Source organism: Tachysurus vachellii, chromosome 11, assembly GCF_030014155.1.
Source record: "Tachysurus vachellii isolate PV-2020 chromosome 11, HZAU_Pvac_v1, whole genome shotgun sequence".
Taxonomy (NCBI): Eukaryota; Metazoa; Chordata; class Actinopteri; order Siluriformes; family Bagridae; genus Tachysurus; species Tachysurus vachellii.
This window is the reverse complement of record NC_083470.1, coordinates 2,816,705-2,837,500: the sequence shown is the minus strand read 5'-3', so window position 1 is coordinate 2,837,500 and position 20,796 is coordinate 2,816,705. Positions and strand designations below refer to the sequence as shown.

Genomic DNA, 20,796 nt, shown 5'->3' with positions numbered 1-20,796 from the left:
CAGGGTGTCTGTTACAGCGAGAAGGTTGTTGTCCTGCACACAGGGTGTCTGTTACAGTGAGAAGGTTGTTGTCCTGCACACAGACTGTCTGTTACAGCGAGAAGGTTGTTGTCCTGCACACAGGGTGTCTGTTACAGCGAGAAGGTTGTTGTCCTGCACACAGAGTGTCTGTTACAGCGAGAAGGTTGTTGTCCTGCACACAGAGTGTCTGTTACAGCCAGAAGGTTGTTGTCCTGCACACAGAGTGTCTGTTACAGCCAGAAGGTTGTTGTCCTGCACACAGGGTGTCTGTTACAGCCAGAAGGTTGTTGTCCTGCACACAGAGTGTCTGTTACAGCGAGAAGGTTGTTGTCCTGCACACAGGGTGTCTGTTACAGTGAGAAGGTTGTTGACCTGCACACAGGGTGCCTGTTACAGTGAGAAGGTTGTTGACCTGCACACAGAGTGCCTGTTACAGTGAGAAGGTTGTTGACCTGCACACAGGGTGTCTGTTACAGCCAGAAGGTTGTTGTCCTGCACACAGAGTGTCTGTTACAGCCAGAAGGTTGTTGTCCTGCACACAGAGTGTCTGTTACAGCCAGAAGGTTGTTGTCCTGCACACAGGGTGTCTGTTACAGCCAGAAGGTTGTTGTCCTGCACACAGAGTGTCTGTTACAGCGAGAAGGTTGTTGTCCTGCACACAGAGTGTCTGTTACAGCGAGAAGGTTGTTGTCCTGCACACAGGGTGCCTGTTACAGCGAGAAGGTTGTTGTCCTGCACACAGAGTGTCTGTTACAGCGAGAAGGTTGTTGTCCTGCACACAGGGTGCCTGTTACAGCGAGATCCTTTACAGGGTGATGATCAGGTAGAGAAGGTGCTGCAGTAGGGAATAATCAATAATCCTTATACTAAAGTAAGAGGGAGAGAAAGAGAGAGAAAGGGAGAGAAAGGGAGAGAGAGAGAGAGAGACAGACAGACAAAAAGAAAGAGAGAGAGACAGACAAAAATAAAGAGAGAGAGCGAGAGAGAGAGAGACCGAGAGAGAGAGAGAGAGAGACAGACAGACAAAAAGAAAGAGAGAGAGCGAGAGAGAGAGACAGAGAGAGACAGACAGACAAAAAGAAAGAGAGAGAGCGAGAGAGAGAGAGACAGAGAGAGAGACAGACAGACAAAAAGAAAGAGAGAGAGAGAGAGAGACCGAGAGAGAGACAGACAGACAAAAAGAAAGAGAGAGAGCGAAAGAGAGAGAGAGACCGAGAGAGACAGACAGACAAAAAGAAAGAGAGAGAGCGAGAGAGAGAGACAGAGAGAGAGACAGACAGACTAAAAGAAAGAGAGAGAGCGAGAGAGAGAGACAGAGAGAGAGACAGACAGACTAAAAGAAAGAGAGAGAGAGCGAGAGAGATATTAACAGACAGACAGAAAAAGAAAGAGAGAGAGAAAGAGAGAAAGAAAGAGAGAGAGAAAGAGAGAAAGAAAGAGAGAGAGAGGCTATAAAATGGAATTTGTGCCAGTTTTATTGTGTTAATGGTGATTTTAAATAACTTGTCATTATTTGAAAAAGGGGGCACGTTCGCCTCACACCTCCAGGGTTGGGGGTTCGATTCCCGCCTCCACCTTGTGTGTGTGGAGTTTGCATGTTCTCCCTGTGCCTCGGGGGTTTCCTCCGGTTACTCCGGTTTCCTCCCCCGGTCCAAAGACATGCATGGTAGGTTGATTGGCATCTCTGGAAAATTGTCCGTAGTGTGTGATTGCATGAGTGAATGAGTGTGTGTGTGTGTGCCCTGTGATGGGTTGGCACTCCGTCCAGGGTGTATCCTGCCTTGATGCCCGATGACGCCTGAGATAGGCACAGGCTCCCCGTGACCCGAGGTAGTTCGGATAAGCCGTAGAAGATGAATGAATGAATGAATGAATGAATGTTTGAAAAAGAAAAACGTATAATTGTTGACGTGGTGACGTGATGAGGATGTGTCAGGGTTTTGTAACATTAATATATTTACATTTACATTTACAGCATTTGGCAGACGCTCAGAGTGACGTACAAAAGTGCTTAAGTGTCTATCATTGGAGACTATTTGGAGTCTATCATCTATCATTTTAACTCTGGTTCACTGGGTCACATACTTAAGATACCATGAGACTAAAACACTGTTCAAAGTTTTATGATTCCTGTCTCTGAATTCTGGTATTTTCTTCTGATAAAAAATGTCTTTCCTCCTGTTTTTCTTGTGTCCATGTCGACGACCGAACGTCTTTATCATGTCTCACTCATAAGCTCATATAAAAGTCACTCAGGAATGAATACTAGATTCTCTACAATACTAGAGATGATAGTTTCATTGAATAACAAAAAACGGTTATTTTTTTCCCACACAGTTGTTTGTATCTTCACAGTAAACGTCGATATCAAACCCGTTTCTGGTCTCTGAGACGCTGCGAGTGTTCATTTGTCTAAAAAGCCTCTAAAATCTGAAGGTGTTTATCTTCAAGACTAAAATTCAGTGTAAGATTATCGACACAGGGACAAACAAACACACGTCTCACACCGATTTCACCCGGAGTTTGTCTTTCAGGTGACGCAATCTAGTGTGGTACAGTATAAATGACCACAGTTTGTACATAAACTGATGCTAATGGTAGTGTTAATTTCGTCACCTATTTTTAATTTAGTCTTAGTCTTAGTCTTGTGCCAAATGTCCTTGTTAGTTTTAGTCATATTTAGTCATTCACATATCTTTTTTTGTTAGTCAAGTTTTAGTCGACTAAAAGTCCCGTCATTTTAGTCTAGTTTTAGTCAAAAGAAAACTCAAGGTATCTTAGTCAAGTTTTAGTCGACTAAGGGTGCTTTCACACCTGCCTTGTTTAGTTCGGTTGAATCGTAAGAAATGAGTTCGATTGCTCATTTGGTGCGGGTCTTTTGGGCAGGTGAGAATGCAGCAATCGAACTCTGGTGCGCACCAAAAGCGGACCAAACAAGCGGACCGAGACCTCCTTGAAGAAGTGATCTCGGTACGCTTTCAAACGAACTGTAGAGCAGTTCGTTTGTGGTGAGAACACGATCCGAGATCGAACAGACCTAACTGCAAAAAGTATTGCGCATTTTGGACTTAAACCAGCTGCCGTAGTCAGCGGCGCTGTGCATTATGGGATGAGGAAGTGCTTGCTGACAGTTTCTATTGGCAGTATTAGCACAACAATGGCAGGTCACGGACAGACCTGGACTGTCTTGCGATGCGTCTTCGCCGTTTGCAGTGCATTAAAATGATATTTTCAAGCCACATCCGTGCTTCATTCTGAAATTTAAGACTTTGCATAGAGTGCTGTATACAAGCTATGTAGTAGATTACAACCACGAACATAATTGCAGCGCGCAGTCGTCTCTCCATGGTGTATGCTGTATTTTCCTGTATTTTCCTCTTTTTTTTTACTTCCGGAGTTTCGTTGGAATTTCCCGCACGTTTATTCTGACCAATCGAAAAGCAGTTTAGGAAATACGCTCAAAGACATGTGGCCAATGAGTGATGTGGATGTTATCACATGACTGCATTTTGGTTCGTTTCAACTGGTGCGGAACAGAACGATCAGTGTGGTGTGAAAAGGAACGTTTAAATTTAGTCTAGTTTTAGTCAAAAAATTGTAATCTTTTTTTTAGAATAACACATTATTACTGAGATTATTACTGATAAACATTTCAGTAAAAAAGTGTTTCACATGTTTCACTTGAACTTGACCGCACATCACATTTTTTACTTTATTGATACTGCTTTTAATCGTAATGCAAAGACCGGTCATCGGGACATAAGCTGTCATGTACAATAAAAGAGCCTGCGCAGCGACAGGAAATATAATTTAACACAAAAAGCCTGACTAGACCAGGGGTGGACTCGCGCTCGGACGAATTGTTTCTACGCACACACTAAACAGCGCGAAGCCGCGAACTCGTGCTGAATATTTTAAAGGCGTAACAGTAACAGCTGATGAAAAAGCAGAGACAATTGTAGACGAAAATGAAGAGAGATTTTATCTTAGTTTTTATTTCATACAAAACATTTTCGTCTCGTCTTTTTTCGTCAACAATAATGTATGTTAATTTAGTCTTAGTCAGCGTTTTTGGACAGTGCCGCAGTCTCGTCATCGTCTCGTCTTAGTCATGAAAAAAAGGTTGTTGACGAACATATTTCGTCTCGTCTCGTCTGACGAAATTAACACTAGCTAATGGATACATAACGGGGTCTAGCGCAGACTACAGGTCACTCTGAGAACAACCACTGCATGCGGAAATTAGTACAACCGGAAGGCACGAAACGACAATGCGTTGATATTAATGCAGTAAATTTGAATTGATTTGTAAGATTCATGTAATCTGCACGTCTTTAAATAAAAAGCTTTTATATTCACCTCAGCAATATTTAACACAGCACACACTCACGTTTTTACCTCTGAACTGAATTCTGAACAATCGTTGTGTGCATCTCATGAGCATGCAGAAATATTGTAACTTTGATGTACTGTGATGTTGTTTGTGCATGTTACACGTATCCCCCTCTCTTAATATGGGTGATGAATCTGATTTTGCTTAAGCTTTCGGTGCAAAACAAATAACCGACGTGCCTTCTGAGAAGCCGATTCTTTCCCAGAATGCAGTGTGACATCAGACATCAGCTCCAGATTTCCATGAGTGTGCTTTTTGAGTCTCGAAGCATTCGGCCATCTTCACTTTCACTTTAGTGCATTTTAGTGCACAGTCCGAGAGACCAGAAGATGTAGTGAAAATGTGTGTGTGTGTGTGTGTGTGTGTATGTGTGTGTGTATTGTTGTGTGTGTAGTGTTGTTAATCAGAATCAGCTGTTTGTAAGTGCGCCAGCTAAAATGTGCACTTTCCCTATTAGTACCCCTCTTTCTCTCTCTCTCTCTCTCTCTCTCTCTCTCTCTCTCTCTCTCTCTCTCTCTCTCATGTGAGGCCCCTGACTTTCTAGCAGCTGTCGAGAAACAAACTCACTTCCATAAAATACTTTAAAATGAAAAATACTTAAAATACTTTGTACAAGTATCAGCTACTTTAAGATCTTGCCTGTACTTTGATTTGCAGCCACTCTTGAGTGTGTGCATGTGCTGGCGCATGTGTGTGTGTGAGTGTGTGTGTGTGTGTGTGTGTGTGTGTGTGTGTGTGTGTGTGTGTGTGTGTGTGTGTTAAATGAGTAAACTTTTAAGCAGTTTGATTTTCAGTTTGTTGCCAGCCTGTGTTGTAAATTGAAGATTGACAGACACAGAGGCCACACCCCCCTTCAATGAGACTGACAGACACAGAGGCCACACCCCCTTCAATGAGACTGACAGACACAGAGGCCACAACCCCTTCAATTAAACTGACAGACACAGAGGCCACACCCCCTTCAATGAGACTCACAGACACAGAGACCACACCTTCATCAATGAGACTGACAGGCAAATTTTTGTGTGTGTGTGTGTGTGTGTGTGTGTGTGTGTGTGTGTGTGTGTGTGTGTACTCAGGTGGAGTAAAATCATGTTCTCTGAACTGCCTGGCTGAAGGTTATAACTTCTACACTGAGCGTGCTCCGGCGGTGGTGGATGGGACACCGTGCAGAGACGACTCTCTGGACGTGTGTGTTAATGGCGAGTGTAAGGTGAGGGCACGGCAACACACACACACACACACACACACACACACACAGATAGGTCCAGATATTTGTTCACGTTTCCTCTGCATTCTTAGGAATTTTAGTTGAAGCTTTATTATCATTCCCACAACCTAGCAGCAACATTTTTCTCTGCTCTCCTCTACTCTCTCTGTTCACTTCATTCTTCTCTTCTCTTCTTTTCTCTTTCCCTCCATCTTCCTTTCTTTCTTTTCCTCTGCTTTCATATACTCTCCTTTTTCATCTTTCTGTTCTTCTCCATTTTCCTCCTTTCCTCACATTTCCTCTTCTTTTCTCTTCTTCTCCTCTGTCTCATTTCATTTCCCCCTCTCCTCCAGTCTCCTCTCTCCCATGTGTTATATTTACAGTCTAAATGAACTCGATGCCCTTCCAGGCTGCAGCTGTCTGAACCGCCAGCAGCTGAACAAGATCACAGCAACTGATTTCTCCTCTCCTCTTTCCCTCTCTCCATCCTGTCCTCTTTTTTTTTCCCTCTCTCAATTTGACTCTCTTCCCTCTCAAATTCTGCTCTCCTTCTCTCTCTCTCTCTCTCTCTCTCTCTCTCTCTCTCTCTCTCTCTCTCTCTCTCTCTCTCTCCCTCTTCCTCTTTTTCCTCGTCCTCTCTACTTTATGGCGTGTATTAAAACAAGCGAACAGCAGGAGAAGAAGGCGGTCGGCCTGTTTGCGCCCTTACAGTGAGCGCACTTCCAAAACAATGTGCCTTTGATTTGGGACGGTTTCAGAGGAAAGCTTTGAAGCACGTGGCGCTGAGCACAGCCTCAGGAGAAACACGTTGGGACGCACTCGAGCGTCCTGCAGAGAGGGTCACTGACTCACTCCGGCCGCCCAGAACTGGGTCACGCGCTCACCGGTTGTGAAATGTAGGCCAGCTCAGGAGGAACGTTTCCAAGGAGCAGAGCTCTGGAAGGGTGTGGGGGTTTGTGCAATGGTTTAGATGGAATGATTGTGGCACATCCACAAAAGTCTGCTAATGTGTTTTGTAAGTCTTTATAAACTCTGTATTCAGAGCATTTGTGGCATAAACTTAGTAACTTAGTCACAGACTAATACACTTGGCTAACCAAAGCAGAGTCGTAACTTTAGGCGAAGTGACTCAAGAGTAGTTTGTTGTTTCACTCATTCCAGTTCTTAGCACTTTTGCCCAGTAGGTGGCGCTGTCAAAACAAATCTAGTCTTGCCTAGTCTCAGGACATGGTGCTGAAAATGCCTTCTTGTGTCAGTCCATTGAGATTTAGCCTCAGTTCAGTCCACTGGAGTGTCGTCGGCCATGTTGAAACCTTTCCCTCATCCAGCACCAGCGCCTGGGAGACCCGTCCATCTTCCGCTATGTAAGCAAAACTTTGAGCATTGAGTGCATGAAGTGTCCAAAATTCCACACTTCCAAAGTTTGCAGGTGAATTCTCCTAGTGCATCCTCCAGGTCCTTGAAGTGCATTTATTTATCTTGTCGTCTACACCAGGGGTTCCCAAACCTTTCAGAGCGCGACCCCCAATATTAGACTGCTGACGACCCGGAGCAAAGCAGGTCCACTCTAGGTTCCGTTTTGGAGATCGCCACCCGCAGATCATCTTCCACGTTAAGCCGTGACCTGTGTTTATTCTTAATGTAAGTCAGCGCGGAGAATGTCTTTTCGCATAAATACGTTGAGCCAAATTGCATGAGTACAATAAACGTGGCTTTCGACAACTGTGGATATTCTAGCGCGACAGAAACCCAGAACTCATCCAGCGTCTTGCCGTCAAATACCGTCCTCGGGGTTCGAGCGGTTGAAAGTTCTATCAGCGCATCTTCCGTATCTGACGCCAGATGATTTGCCGTGGTTACATTGAATGGTGACCTAAACTGTCGTAATTAATCGGAGCAAACAAAGTTTTCATTCATTCATCTTCTACCGCTTATCTGAACTACCTCGGGTCACGGGGAGCCTGTGCCTATCTCAGGCGTCATCGGGCATCAAGGCAGGATACACCCTGGATGGAGTGCCAACCCATCGCAGGGCACACACACACACTCTCATTCACTCACACACTCACACAATACGGACAATTTTCCAGAGATGCCGATCAACCTACCATGCATGTCTTTGGACCGGGGGAGGAAACCGGAGTACCCGGAGGAAACACTCGAGGCACGGGGAGAACATGCAAACTCCACACACACAAGGTGGAGGCGGGATTCAAACCCCGACCCTGGAGGTGTGAGGCAAACGTGCTAACCACTAAGCCACCGTGCCCCCCAACAAAGTTTTATTTCCAGTTTATTTTAATTATCCTAAAATTATACTCGCATCATTACAACCTTTTTTTAACATATAAAAATAAATAAATAAATAAAAAATAAATAAAAATAAATAAAGTTTCTGGAAATCATCTCGCGACCCCCCGCCCCCCACTCCACGACCCCCCCCGGATGGTCGCGACCCCCACTTTGGGAACTGCTGGTCTACACAATGGTGCAGTGCATAAGTGTGTGATTTGGGACACACTTTTGAGTTTTAGGGAATATTTTACAGCTTAGAAAGGAAACGTCAGTATATGAGCCAAGTGGGATGATGCTGCTTTGTATAGCATGACATGTGGGGAATGTATTAGCCTGGTGATTAAGGTGTTGGGCTACCAAAAGGGTTGTGAGCTTGAATCCCAAGTCTACCAAGCTGCCACCACCAGGCCAAAGAACAAGACCCTCAACCCTCAATTGCTTATCTGCATAAAATGAGATAAAGCATCCCAGAATTTTTGTTATGTATGTTTACAGCTATTTTTAAAAGGAAGAACGATCTTTCCTTCATTCAGACTTTATTTTATCTTTCTGTGTATGTGTGTGCGTGTGCGTGTGTGTAGCATGTGGGCTGCGATAAGATCCTCGGCTCGGATGCCCGCGAGGATCGCTGTCGCTTGTGTGGGGGCGACGGGAGCAGCTGCGAGGCCATCGAGGGCGTCTTCAACGACTCTCTCCCTGAAGGAGGTGTGTTTCATATGTGTTTCCTTTTGTTTATACACCATGTTGCTCAAATATCGCTTTAATTCCAAGTTTGCGGATCCGTTTCTCCTGGAAAACCTCTGTAGCTTTATAAAGGAAGCTGTAGAAATGTCAGCTCAGGCAGCGAGTTATAAGTCATGAAATTATGAAATAAAGTCGCCTGTCTAATTACAGGCAAAAGGGACGCGGTGGATTTACTGTAGGTGTCAGAATACGATCTGAGAACTGTTCATTTCGGAGAGAAAAACAGCACGGGTTTCTTTTCATCTGAGAGGCGATGGGGTTTGTAGAGCGTTGAGGTGCAGTTCCTGGAACTACACTGGATGGTCTTAAATCCTACATGCTGACTGTGTGAACACAAGTCTTGGGTTACAGATCTCTGAAGTGGAACACTCGGGGCGAAAAAGTGCAAAAGATTTCACTGTAAAGGGAAAAATGACCCAGTTCAGCTCCTGGGGTCTGACTAAAGCAGTTGTACATGACTCTTTGACTCTTCTGTCTTTGTAGTAATCCTGAAGTAATGCCTTGGCCCTCACTCTCACTCACTCATTTTCTACCGTTAATCCGAACTACCTCGGGTCACGGGGAGCCTGTGCCTATCTCAGGCGTCATCGGGCATCAAGGTAGGATACACCCTGGACGGAGTGCAAACCCATCGCAGGACTCACACACACACTCTCATTCACTCACACAATACGGACAATTTTCCAGAGATGCCAATCAACCTACCATGCATGTCTTTGGCCCGGGGGAGGAAACCGGAGTACCCGGAGGAAACCCCCGAGGCACGGGGAGAACATGCAAACTCCACACACACAAGGTGGGGGCGGGAATCAAACCCCCAACCCTGGAGGTGTGAGGTGAACGTGCTAAACACTAAGCCACCGTGACCCCCTGCCTTGGCCCTGATTCTCTATAATAATCTCATAAAGCAAAATGTATGTGTGTGTGTGTGTGTGTGTGTGTGTGTGTGTGAGAGAGAACGAAAATCAGTACAGTACATCTGCTTAGCTACGTATCACTTAAGTGAGGAATAAAACACGTAACGGAGTGCCGTTATATGAAAATAAGCAACAACAAGGAGTTTTGATGCGGCCGTAACTATACTGTAACTTTCCTCGAAGTCGATTATTTTCCTCCAACACCGTATTCTGAAGTGTTTTGTTGCCCTGATACTCATGAAAGTCATTTCTTTCTCTCACCAGTCTCTCGTTTTTTTTTTTATCTTAAAGTTAAAATGGCAAAAAAGTGCAGTTACTGTAGCCATTTTAGAGAGAAACCCTAACGCATAATCTTTCCTGTTCTGAAGGTATCAGAAAACTTAAAGGACCGTTACCATGGAAACTAATTCTGGAAATAAACCTCACCGCAATCAACAATTACACCCCTTTTTTTCTTGTTTTATATCTGAGCGTTTTATATATATCGATTTATATATTTTTCTGAGTGTCCGCTCTACAAGCTCCCGTGTAAGTTGTTGCTATAGAAATGTGGAAAGAGCACCTTCATTGCTGCACAAACCTGTGATCTGCCTCGCAGCCGGAACTACGTTCTTTGGGAGCTGCTGTTATCAGGGGCGGTTCTAGGATTTCACCTTTAGGGGGTTTTAGCCCTCAGTGAGAATATAATATATAATATATGACTACATAGTAAGACAAAAGGGCAAAATTGTCCGTAGTGCGTGATTGTGTGAGTGAATGAGAGTGTGTGTGTGCCCTGCGATGGGTTGGCACTCCGTCCAGGGTGTATCCTGCCTTGATGCCCCATGACGCCTGAGATAGGCACAGGCTCCCCGTGACCCAAGGTAGTTCGGATAAGCGGTAGAAGATGAGTGAGTGAGAGTGAGTAAGACAAAAGTTATGGTATTATTTAAAATGGCAAATGTGGACACCAAAATTTTATGCATGATGTAATGATGCCGGTCTTGAATCAGATCAGTTCATGTATGTGTGCATTCTCTACAAACAGTGTGTCCAATGAATGCAGTCATTAATAAAAAATATTCACAAGACAAAGACCAAATCAATAAATGTTATTTTTATTTAGTATTGAATGGATTGTTTGCATTAATATTTTGTTTGTGCTACAACTCTGGTAATAAGAATAGTGACATTTCACTGCTTTTGGTTGACGTCTTTGCGGCTATCCGCCGATTAAAGATAATCCAGCTCCAGCTCTGACTGCGCCTGCACGCTGCGCGTGCCTGAGCTCCTACGTTCTAATAAAGCAGACAGCTGATGCACTTTTGAAAGACTAAAACGCACGCGCATAAAATCAAAGTAAAAAAATTCGCTCTTGGATCAAACTGATAAATAATTTTCTTTCCCATCGACGACATGTCCTGCATTTTAACGTCATTTTTATTTTTTATTTTTGAAAGAAAAAATTATACTTATGGGGGCACGGTGGCTTAGTGGTTAGCACGTTCGCCTCACACCTCCAGGTTTGGGGGTTCGATTCCCACCTCCGCCTTGTGTGTGTGGAGTTTGCATGTTCTCCCTGTGCCTCGGGGGTTTCCTCCGGGTACTCCGGTTTCCTCCCCCGGTCCAAAGACATGCATGGTAGGTTGATCGGCATCTCTGAAAAATTGTCCGTAGTGTGTGATTGCGTGAGTGAATGAGAGTGTGTGTGTGCCCTGCGATGGTTTGGCACTCCATCCAGGGTGTATCCTGCCTTGATGCCCGATGACGCCTGAGATAGGCACAGGCTCCCAGTGACCCGAGGTAGTTCGGATAAGCGGTAGAAGATGAGTGAGTGAGAAATTATACTTATAGTTTTAGGGTGGCTGAGATCACAGACAGTCAGTCTGTCTGTTACAGAAAATGAATCCAAACCTTTCTTACCTGTCAGTGTCAAGAATTCATCAGCACTGCGGGGAAAATGTATTTATTGTGAATATGAAAGGTGAAGTTTGAATAGCAGCACTTCATACTTACAGACTTGGCACATCACATAGGTCTCTGAGGGGCATTTGGTGGGGAAACTCACTCAGTCTATAGTACATGCCAGACAGTCTCTAAGCACGCCAGGATTGTTTTAGGTATGTCTTTTTTTATAGTTTTAAAAGTAGTTACTAAAATACACCCATTCTATGACAGCACACACTGTAATTTCAAACCATCATCGTATTTGTTTTTTTGGTCACCGTATGTATCATGTATGTTTTTTTTTTCATCTCCGTCTAAGATCCATGAATTATGATAAATCTCCATGCTTATAACAAAGGCAGTGAAAAATGTCTTTCAACATGGCTGGAAAACACGGGCCAACCTGGATACAAATCAAATGGAATAAGACTTTTTGGATCACGTTAAGGCCTCGTGAGATCCAGCTTTAACACTTTTTCGCCTCATACCTTCTTCAAACAACCATATAATAGCTTTATGGAAAGTCAAACAATGTCTCTGTGTTTGCATCGCGTTTTTTCTTTATCTGTTTTTTTTTTTTCTTTTTCTTTTTTTTTTTCAACCCAAGCCCAGTTATGTGTTGGACACGTGCCGCTTTTGAGAGAGTGGAGCGATTTTTAAGGCAAATTCATAATTACTTGCTCACATGCAAAGTCTGCATGATTCAAATATTTTTGAAACTCAAGCAAGAAAATAAATATCTTATATATTTAATCCATGCCAAGCCTAAGCACATTTGCTGGATTCAGCAGGGATTACACTGCCTGGCACCCTCATTCAACAGGGGGCTGCTGTTTCACAGGAGCTGTATGAACAGGAATAATGGATACGGCTGGATAAGGAAAGGCACTTGTATATTATATTATACCACTTGTAATATATGTATAAGGGGTATTTGTTGCTGCAGAGAGGCATCAAAAGCTTTGGAGAGGTACAAAAAGACATGGACAGGTACAGAGGGTACGGATGGGTATCAGTTGGTGCAAAGTGAACAGAAGGGTACAAAAGGGTAGAGAAAGGTATAAAAATTATAGGGCTGAATAGTCTGAATAGTCTTATATTGTGCAAAGGTCTATAACAGGGGTGGCCACGCCGCGGCTCCCGACCCGCATGCGGCTCATTGCACGGTTCCATGCGGCTCTTACGTTCATACCGAAGTTTGTATTTGTGTCTTTTCAATATGCGTGTTCGCTTCGCTTGAGGTCAATACGGTATTTTCGTCAAACGCGCATGTGAGTGCGATGAAAATACCTCAAAGTTTCCCAGTAGGAGCGAGATCATTTGAGTAAACAATTTGTGTCAAGTTTGCTCTCAAAATGGCAGGGGAAAAAAAAGGTGATGGTCATGTGTGCCCATGTGTATGATGTGGCTCTTTGCGGTAGCACAGTAAATAATGTGGCTGTGACTGGTTGGACACCCCTGGTCTACAACATGGTAATGGTGAGGTACAGAAAATGAATAAGGGTTAGGGGGAATGGACAGATGAAGCTGAATACAGCGGACATATATATGGAGAGATATAGAGGCACAAGAAGTAGGATACATTTCAGCAAAGTGGTTTGGAGGAATGGAAAGAAAGTCGTATGAAGGGTAACTGAATGGTACAAGAGCTGGAACCAAAGGGTACAAGAGGACTTGAAGGGGAATGCGGGGTTGAAATTGTGATGAAGGGGTTAAGTGAAGGGTACGAAGATATTTGAAGGGGCATGGATAGTTGAGAGGAGAAGGATGGGTAACTTAAGAGTAAAAAAGGGATGGGTAGGGCGCTTGGAAGGTTGAGATAGACACAAAGGCCAACTGAAGGGTATATAGGGATACAAATAGAGATATAGAGGGGAAAAGAGTAGTATGGAGTTCAACAACGGGGTATGGAGGAATAGAAATAAAGTAGTATGAAGGGTTACTGAATGGTACAAGAGATGGAACCAAAGGGTACAAGGGGATTTGAAGGGGAATGTATTGTTGAAATGGTGATGAAGGGGTTAACTGAAGGGTACAAAGATACTTGAAGGGGCATGGATAGTTGAGAGGAGCAGGATGGGTAAATTAAGAGTAAAAAACGGATGGGTAGGGCGCTTGGAAGGCCAACTGGGTATATAGGGATACAAATGGACACAGAAGGTAGAGTTGGGAATAAAGGGTAATGGAAAGGAGTTAAATAAAAAGGGTTGTTGAAGGAGTGTTGAAAAGGGTGCAAAGGGATGAATACAGGGTATGAAGGAATATAAAATAGAATGTGACAAATGGTATGCAAAGGTACCCAGGGAATGAACAGGTACAAAAATTGCTTTAAAATGTTGATATGGATTCAGAGGGGAATGGACGGTACAGCCATGACAATAAAGGGCCATTAATGGATACCCTTGGGTGTAGAATCTGGGGAGGCTCAAGGGTACAGAGTGGTATAAAGGGATATCCAGGTGTGCCAAGGGATATAGTTGTCAACACGGTAGTATGAAGGTAACAAGGGGTATGAGGGATATCAAAGAAGGATATCAAAGAAGTAGCACAGGGAATAAAAGGAATACAGATGGCTACAGGGTGGCATGAGGGGATATAGAACATAATGGAGAAATAAAGATGGGTACATACAGTAGATGGAGGCACAAAGGTCCAAATAGGGTATAATGGGGTACACAGGTGTATGAAGGTATACAATGGGTTATCAGTGGTTTAGATGGATATGCAGTGGTACACAATGGTATAAGAGGAAACGGAGGGTTACCAGAAGGTTACAGAGATGACCAAAGTGGTTGAAACAAAAGGGCAAGAGCCAGTCGGTTTATTATTGTTGGAAAATTGGCTAGATGTACATTTTCCGTGCTGACCTTTTCCTGTCCTGTGCTATAGTTAGGACAGATTTTTAGGTGAATCAAGTTTTTAAGAACGACTTATCAGTCATTTCTATAAATGGCAACATTAACTGGGCCTATTTTAATATTTTTTTTATATTTCAAAATTGATGAGTTTTTCTTGCAGCATTCACCGTGTCATTAAGGCATGCATGTGGTAAGTATTAAGTTCAGAAGCAGTAGGTCATGGGCTTGAGACTATTCCAGTAAAGCAGTGCTTTTTAAAGAAGTTGTTTGGGAGAGTACTTGGTGGCCAGTGGTTTGAACCTCGGTCACTACCCCAACTATAGTTACAATTCACCCTGTCGAGCATATTTCACTCTGTTTCTATGAACTGGGCCAAATAACTTCATCTGTCAGTCAGTGCTGCCTTTAGCCCAAATGGATTCTCAATTTCAGTTAAGAATAACCGTTGTGGCTTTCATCTGTCCTAATAAGGAAAAACGCCCAGGGTGGAGTTGGAGTTCATACTAGTAGCGGTGTTGGAGGTTAGGTGGAATGTTGACACTGGGTTGTTGGGTCAGGATTAAAGGCAGGATGTAGCAGAGAGGAGAGTTTAGGCTCTGATATTGATGGATGTTTGAAGTTTCTGAGACACATTTTTGCTTATTAGCACATGCTAATAACAAAGGTGAGCAGCTACAGCAGTTGAAACTTTAATTCAAGGTTACTAGCCATCATCTAGTTGGCTGTCTATGGCTTTTTTGCTTTAAAATCAGGATAGACTGATGGTTTGTATATAAATACAAACACATTTAAATATATCTAATATCCATCCATCCATCCATCTTCTGCCGCTTATCCCGGGCCGGGTCGCGGGGGCAGCAGTCTAAGCAGGGACGCCCAGACTTCCCTCTCCCCAGACACTTTCTCCAGCTCTTCCGGGGGAATATCGAGGCGTTCCCAGGCCAGCCGAGAGACATAGTCCCTCCAGCGTGTCCTAGGTCTTCCCTGGGGCCTCCTCCCGGTTGGACATGCCCGGAACACCTCCCAAGGGATTTTGAAATTTACATTTACATTTACATTTATGGCATTTAGCAGACACCCTTATCCAGAGTGACTTACAACTGAGCAACTGAGGGTTAAGGGCCTTGCTCAGGGGCCCAGAAGTGGCAGCTTGGTGGACCTGGAGTTCGAACACATGACCTTCCGATCAGTAGCCCAACACCTTTAACCACTGAACTACCACATCCCACAGATGCCGGAGCCACCTCAGCTGACTCCTCTCGATGTGGAGGAGCAGCGGCTCTACTCTGAGCTCCTCTCAAGTGACCGAGCTCCTCATCCTATCTCTAAGGGAACGCCCAGCCACCCTGCAGAGGAAACTCATTTCGGCCGCCTGTGTCCGGGATCTTGTCCTTTCGGGCATGACCCAAAGCTCTTGACCATATCTAATATTAATCTTTATATTATTTCTATAATAACCTTTTGTTCTATGTTTATGTTCTGTAAAGCTGCTTTGAGACAATGTCTATTGTAAAAGCGCTATACAAAGTCGAATTGAATAGACAGATGGCTGCCATTTCTTTGATGAGTGAAACATCACTTGATGAAATTCTGACCTCTGACTGGTGAGATTTGAAAGATGCTGATAAAGGTTACTGGTGCTCTTGCATCGGAAAGGGTCAAGGGTATCATGGGCAAGCATAAAAGTGCTTCTTAAAGGTTTATTAGTGAACAGGATGTGGTAGTATCCACTCTCCTGGTGCTAGGATCATCAGGAGTTATTTTGGTTGGTGGAGGCATCTGGAAAGGTAGTAAGATCATCTGGTAGCAGAATCATCTGTAGCATAAATATAGTTGCCCTTTTACAGGGAGGAGTGAGCCTTGTGGTGTTTGGGGTCATTAGTGAAGGATGGTAGGTGAGCCAGGTTGCACTGGTGGCTGACATCTAGGCTGAGTTATTTATTTTGGGGACCAGGAAGCCTCAGAAGGCTACACCCTCTCGGACCACAGAGCCGAGGAGGTCAGCCTCAGGGACATAAATTGATTTTTGTCTCTCTCGCTCTCTCTTTGTCCTTTTCACTTTTCTTCCCCAGTTTTATGAGCCCTGCCAGTTTTTTTGCAGTTTGTTTACCACATGGCTTCTTAACTGTTAATATTTTATTACTTTCCCTCTCACTGTCTTTTCTTCCCCTGTCCACCGAAAACCCACAAGCTTGCAAAAAATGACTTGTTTTTTTGTTCCTCCGGTCTGGTTTTTGGATATGGGGTTATTTGTAGTCCTGTGGTCGAGAGCTGGCTGGCGTTGACTGACCTCAGACGAGTTCGGTACTCAGCTGTGGAGACGTTGCCCAGGAATTCAGCAGGAATCTCCAACCTGCTGAATGCTTATGCCAGAGCAGGCCTGCTGTAGAGAACACCAGTCACCACACTATTCCTCTCTGTAACCACATGTAACCTTCCGTTTGTGTGTGTGTGTGTGTGTGTGTGTGTGTGTGTTCTCAGGTTATGAAGAGGTGATCAGGATTCCTAAAGGATCTGTGTTCATACATTTACAGGAACTCAACATTTCTCTTAATTATCTAGGTAAGAAAGTAAAGGGATTTATTACTTGACTGCTTTTGTTGTTTTCTTCTAAATGCATGTGCATTAATATAAAGCTGTGTTTTGTCTTGCAGCCAGACCTGCTTTCATATAAAAAAATCTAAGCACTGACAGCAAAATGATAGATAGATAGATAGATAGATAGATAGATAGATAGATAGATAGATAGATAGATAGATAGATAGATAGATAGATGGATGGATGGATGGATGGATGGATGGAACTCATGTGGTTCTCAACCTCTCTGCAGTTCTAAAAAGCAAAAGCGACCAGTACTTTATCAACGGCAAGCTGACCATCGACACGCCTCGCCGGTTCGACATCGCCGGCACAACTTTCCACTACCGCAGACCCGCTGATCAGCCCGAGACCCTCGAAGCTCTGGGGCCCACCAACATGACCCTCATCGTCATGGTAACCACAGCTCTCACGTTGATCCTGTCAGATAGCTTCTGTTTACTTATATGTCATAATATGCAAGTGCAAATATAGTTTACTCAGGTTCGAGATAGAAATCATAAAATGTTGACAGATGAGGGAATAATTAACCTTAAACATGTGGAACAAGCATTTTCTTACTTTTTTGTACAAGTTTTGACAATCTCTAATTCTGTGTGTGTGTGTGTGTGTGTGTGTGTGTGTGTGTGTGTGTGTGTGTGTGTGTGTGTGTGTTAGGTCTTGGTGAGGGAAGAGAACCAAGGCATCCATTACCGCTTTAACCCACCTTTAAACAGAGACACTCAGAGCGTCTTCAGCTGGCACTCGACGTTTTGGAGCCGCTGCTCAGTCTCATGTGCTGGAGGTATTGAGAAATGTGTACACATACACACACATACACACACACACACACACACAAATGCATATACACACAAACACACGCAAACACACAAACCCATACACACACACAAATGCCTACACACAAACACACGCGCACACACAAACCCATAGGCACACACACAAACCCATACACACACACAAATGCATACACACAAACACACGCACACACACAAACCCATAGGCACACACAAACACACACACACAAATGCATACACACAAACACGCACACACACACAAACCCATAGGCACACACAAACCCATACAAACACACAAATGAATATACACAAACACACGCACACACAAATGCATACACACAAACACACGCGCACACACAAACCCATAGGCACACACACAAACCCATACACACACACACAAATGCATACACACAAACACACGCACACACAAACCCATAGGCACACACAAACCCATACACACTCACACACAAATGCCTACACACAAACACACACACACACACACAAATGCATACACACAAACACACGCACACACACAAACCCAGAGACACACACACAAACCCATACACACACAAATGCATACACACAAACACACGCACACACACAAACCCAGAGACACAAACACATACACACACACACAAATGCCTACACACAAACACACCCGCACACACAAACCCATAGGCACACACAAACCCACACACACACACACAAATGCATACACACAAACACACGCACACACACAAACCCAGAGACACACACACAAACACATACACACACACGCACACATGCTGTTTTTTATAGACACTTAACATAATTAAACAAAGCAAGAAAAAAAGCTTTGGCCATGGCGTCTAGGCAGCAGATTAGTCCGAACAGAACAGTGCTGTGTCTGCAAGAAGACGTGTGCAGGAGTGTGGTAACCTGAGCCTGACAACAGAACAGGATTCTGCTCAGGTCAGATTTATTTATTAAGGATGAATCGTTTACACTGTGGGTGTGTGTGTGTGTGTGTGTGTGTGTCACAGGGTTTCAGATCCAGCAGGTGGTGTGTAAGAAACAATCCGACCACTCTGTGGTTTTCAATCACTTCTGTGAGAAGAAGAGCAGGCCTAAAGAGAAGAAACGTCCGTGCAACACAGCACCGTGTCCTCCAACGTGAGTGTGTGTGTGTGAGTGTGTGTTAGTGATTGTGTGTGTGAGTGTGTGTGAGTGTGTGTGTGTGTAGATGCAGAAATATGTTTAATTTAATAAACTGCACATTCACTGCACCGCTAGTTCAGGTCAAATAAGTATAATGTGTTTATATAAACTTTCTTTCTCTCTCTCTCTATTTGTCTCTCTCTCTGTCTGTATTTCTCTCTCTCTCTCTCTCTCTCTCTCTCTCTCTCTCTCTCTCTCAGCTGGTGGGTGAGCGAGTGGTCCGAGTGCAGCAGGAGTTGTAATGGAGGTGTGCGGACTCGGGAGGTTCTGTGTAAGAGAAAGATCAGCTCCACAGAGGAGAAGGTTCAGGACGATTCATCCTGCGTCCAGCCGCGGCCTCCGGTCACTGAACCCTGTAACAATCACACCTGTCCCCCTGAGTGGCACGCCCTTGACTGGTCTGAGGTACAGCAGCAGCTCGCACTGTACACTTACCCCTATTAAAAGAATGATAACACATTCGCCTCACACCTCCAGGGTTGGGGGTTCGATTCCCGCCTCCACCTTGTGTGTGTGGAGTTTGCATGTTCTCCCCGTGCCTCGGGGGTTTCCTCTGGGTACTCCGGTTTCCTCCCCTGGTCCAAAGACATGCATGGTAGGTTGATTGGCATCTCTGGAAAATTGTCCGTAGTGTGTGATTGTGTGAGTGAATGAGAGTGTGTGTGTGTGCCCTGCGATGGGTTGGCACTCCATCCAGGGTGTATCCTGCCTTGATGCCCGATGACGCCTGAGATAGGCACAGGCTCCCTGTGACCCGAGGTAGTTCGGATAAGCGGTAGAAAATGAGAGTGAGAGTAAAGGAGATGATTTAATATATTAATGATTCTGTTTGTGCTAACAAAGAGACATTAACGTGTGATGTGTGTGAGTCGAATAAAGGAAGCGCCTTCTGTGATAACATATGAGTCATACCTCTGTGGCCTGATAAATGCACTTCTTCGGCCAGCGAGTAATATTTTTGGCTCCGTGCACTTTGTTTTGTGGGTCAGCTTGTAAGGGTTTACTTACTGTGTATGTGTGTGTGTGTGTGTGTGTGTGTGTGTAGTGCACTCCCAGCTGTGGACCAGGTTACAGACAGAGGGTGATTCTGTGCAGAAGCGGAGAGAGCGGAGAAACTCTGGCCGAGTCTGATTGTCCTAAACACGGCCGCCCCACCACCAGGATGCGCTGTAACCTGCAGCGATGTCCTGCTCCTCAGTGGCTCACCGGACCTTGGAGCGAGGTCAGACTGATGGCCGACAAAAAATAAAGAAATACATACAAGTGCTGGTGTAATTCATTATGTATATGCTTATTGGTGTGTGTGTGTTTGTGTGTGTGTTCCTCCCAGTGTTCTGCTAAGTGTGGCATGGGGCATCAGATGCGTTCAGTGCAGTGCGTGTCACACACCGGCCTGCCGTCCAGTGAGTGTCCAGATCTGCATCGACCCGTCTTCATGCAGCAGTGCAGGAGCAAGTGTGACCTCAGCATCCCCACAGACAACCTTGAGGGTGAGAGATCAAACTGCACACACACACACACACACGCACACACGCACACACAATAACATTCACACACACACACACACACACACAATAACATTCACACACATTCACAATAACATCCACACACACACACACACACAATAACATTCACACACATTCACAATAACCTTCACACACACACATTCACAATGACAATCACAGACACACACGCTTGCAGAGACATTCACAATGACATTTACACATAAACACACACACATTCACAATAACATTCACACACACTCACACACATTCACAATGACAATGAAAGACGCACACATGCACAAACACACACACATTCACAATGACAATCACAAACATAC

General features: G+C 44.4%; 1 protein-coding gene across 1 annotated transcript in view; it reads left to right on the top strand.

The window, feature by feature from the left end:
• adamts10 (ADAM metallopeptidase with thrombospondin type 1 motif, 10) overlaps nucleotides 1–20,796 on the top strand; it is a 64,856-nt gene that overhangs the window by 37,441 nt on the left and 6,619 nt on the right. The window contains exons 16-24 of the mRNA XM_060880666.1: nucleotides 5,494–5,627; nucleotides 8,501–8,624; nucleotides 16,846–16,926; nucleotides 17,195–17,358; nucleotides 17,620–17,746; nucleotides 18,779–18,908; nucleotides 19,154–19,358; nucleotides 19,999–20,175; nucleotides 20,284–20,443. Coding sequence (XP_060736649.1) covers nucleotides 5,494–5,627; nucleotides 8,501–8,624; nucleotides 16,846–16,926; nucleotides 17,195–17,358; nucleotides 17,620–17,746; nucleotides 18,779–18,908; nucleotides 19,154–19,358; nucleotides 19,999–20,175; nucleotides 20,284–20,443 — 1,302 coding nt within the window. The remainder of the gene's footprint in view (nucleotides 1–5,493; nucleotides 5,628–8,500; nucleotides 8,625–16,845; nucleotides 16,927–17,194; nucleotides 17,359–17,619; nucleotides 17,747–18,778; nucleotides 18,909–19,153; nucleotides 19,359–19,998; nucleotides 20,176–20,283; nucleotides 20,444–20,796) is intronic.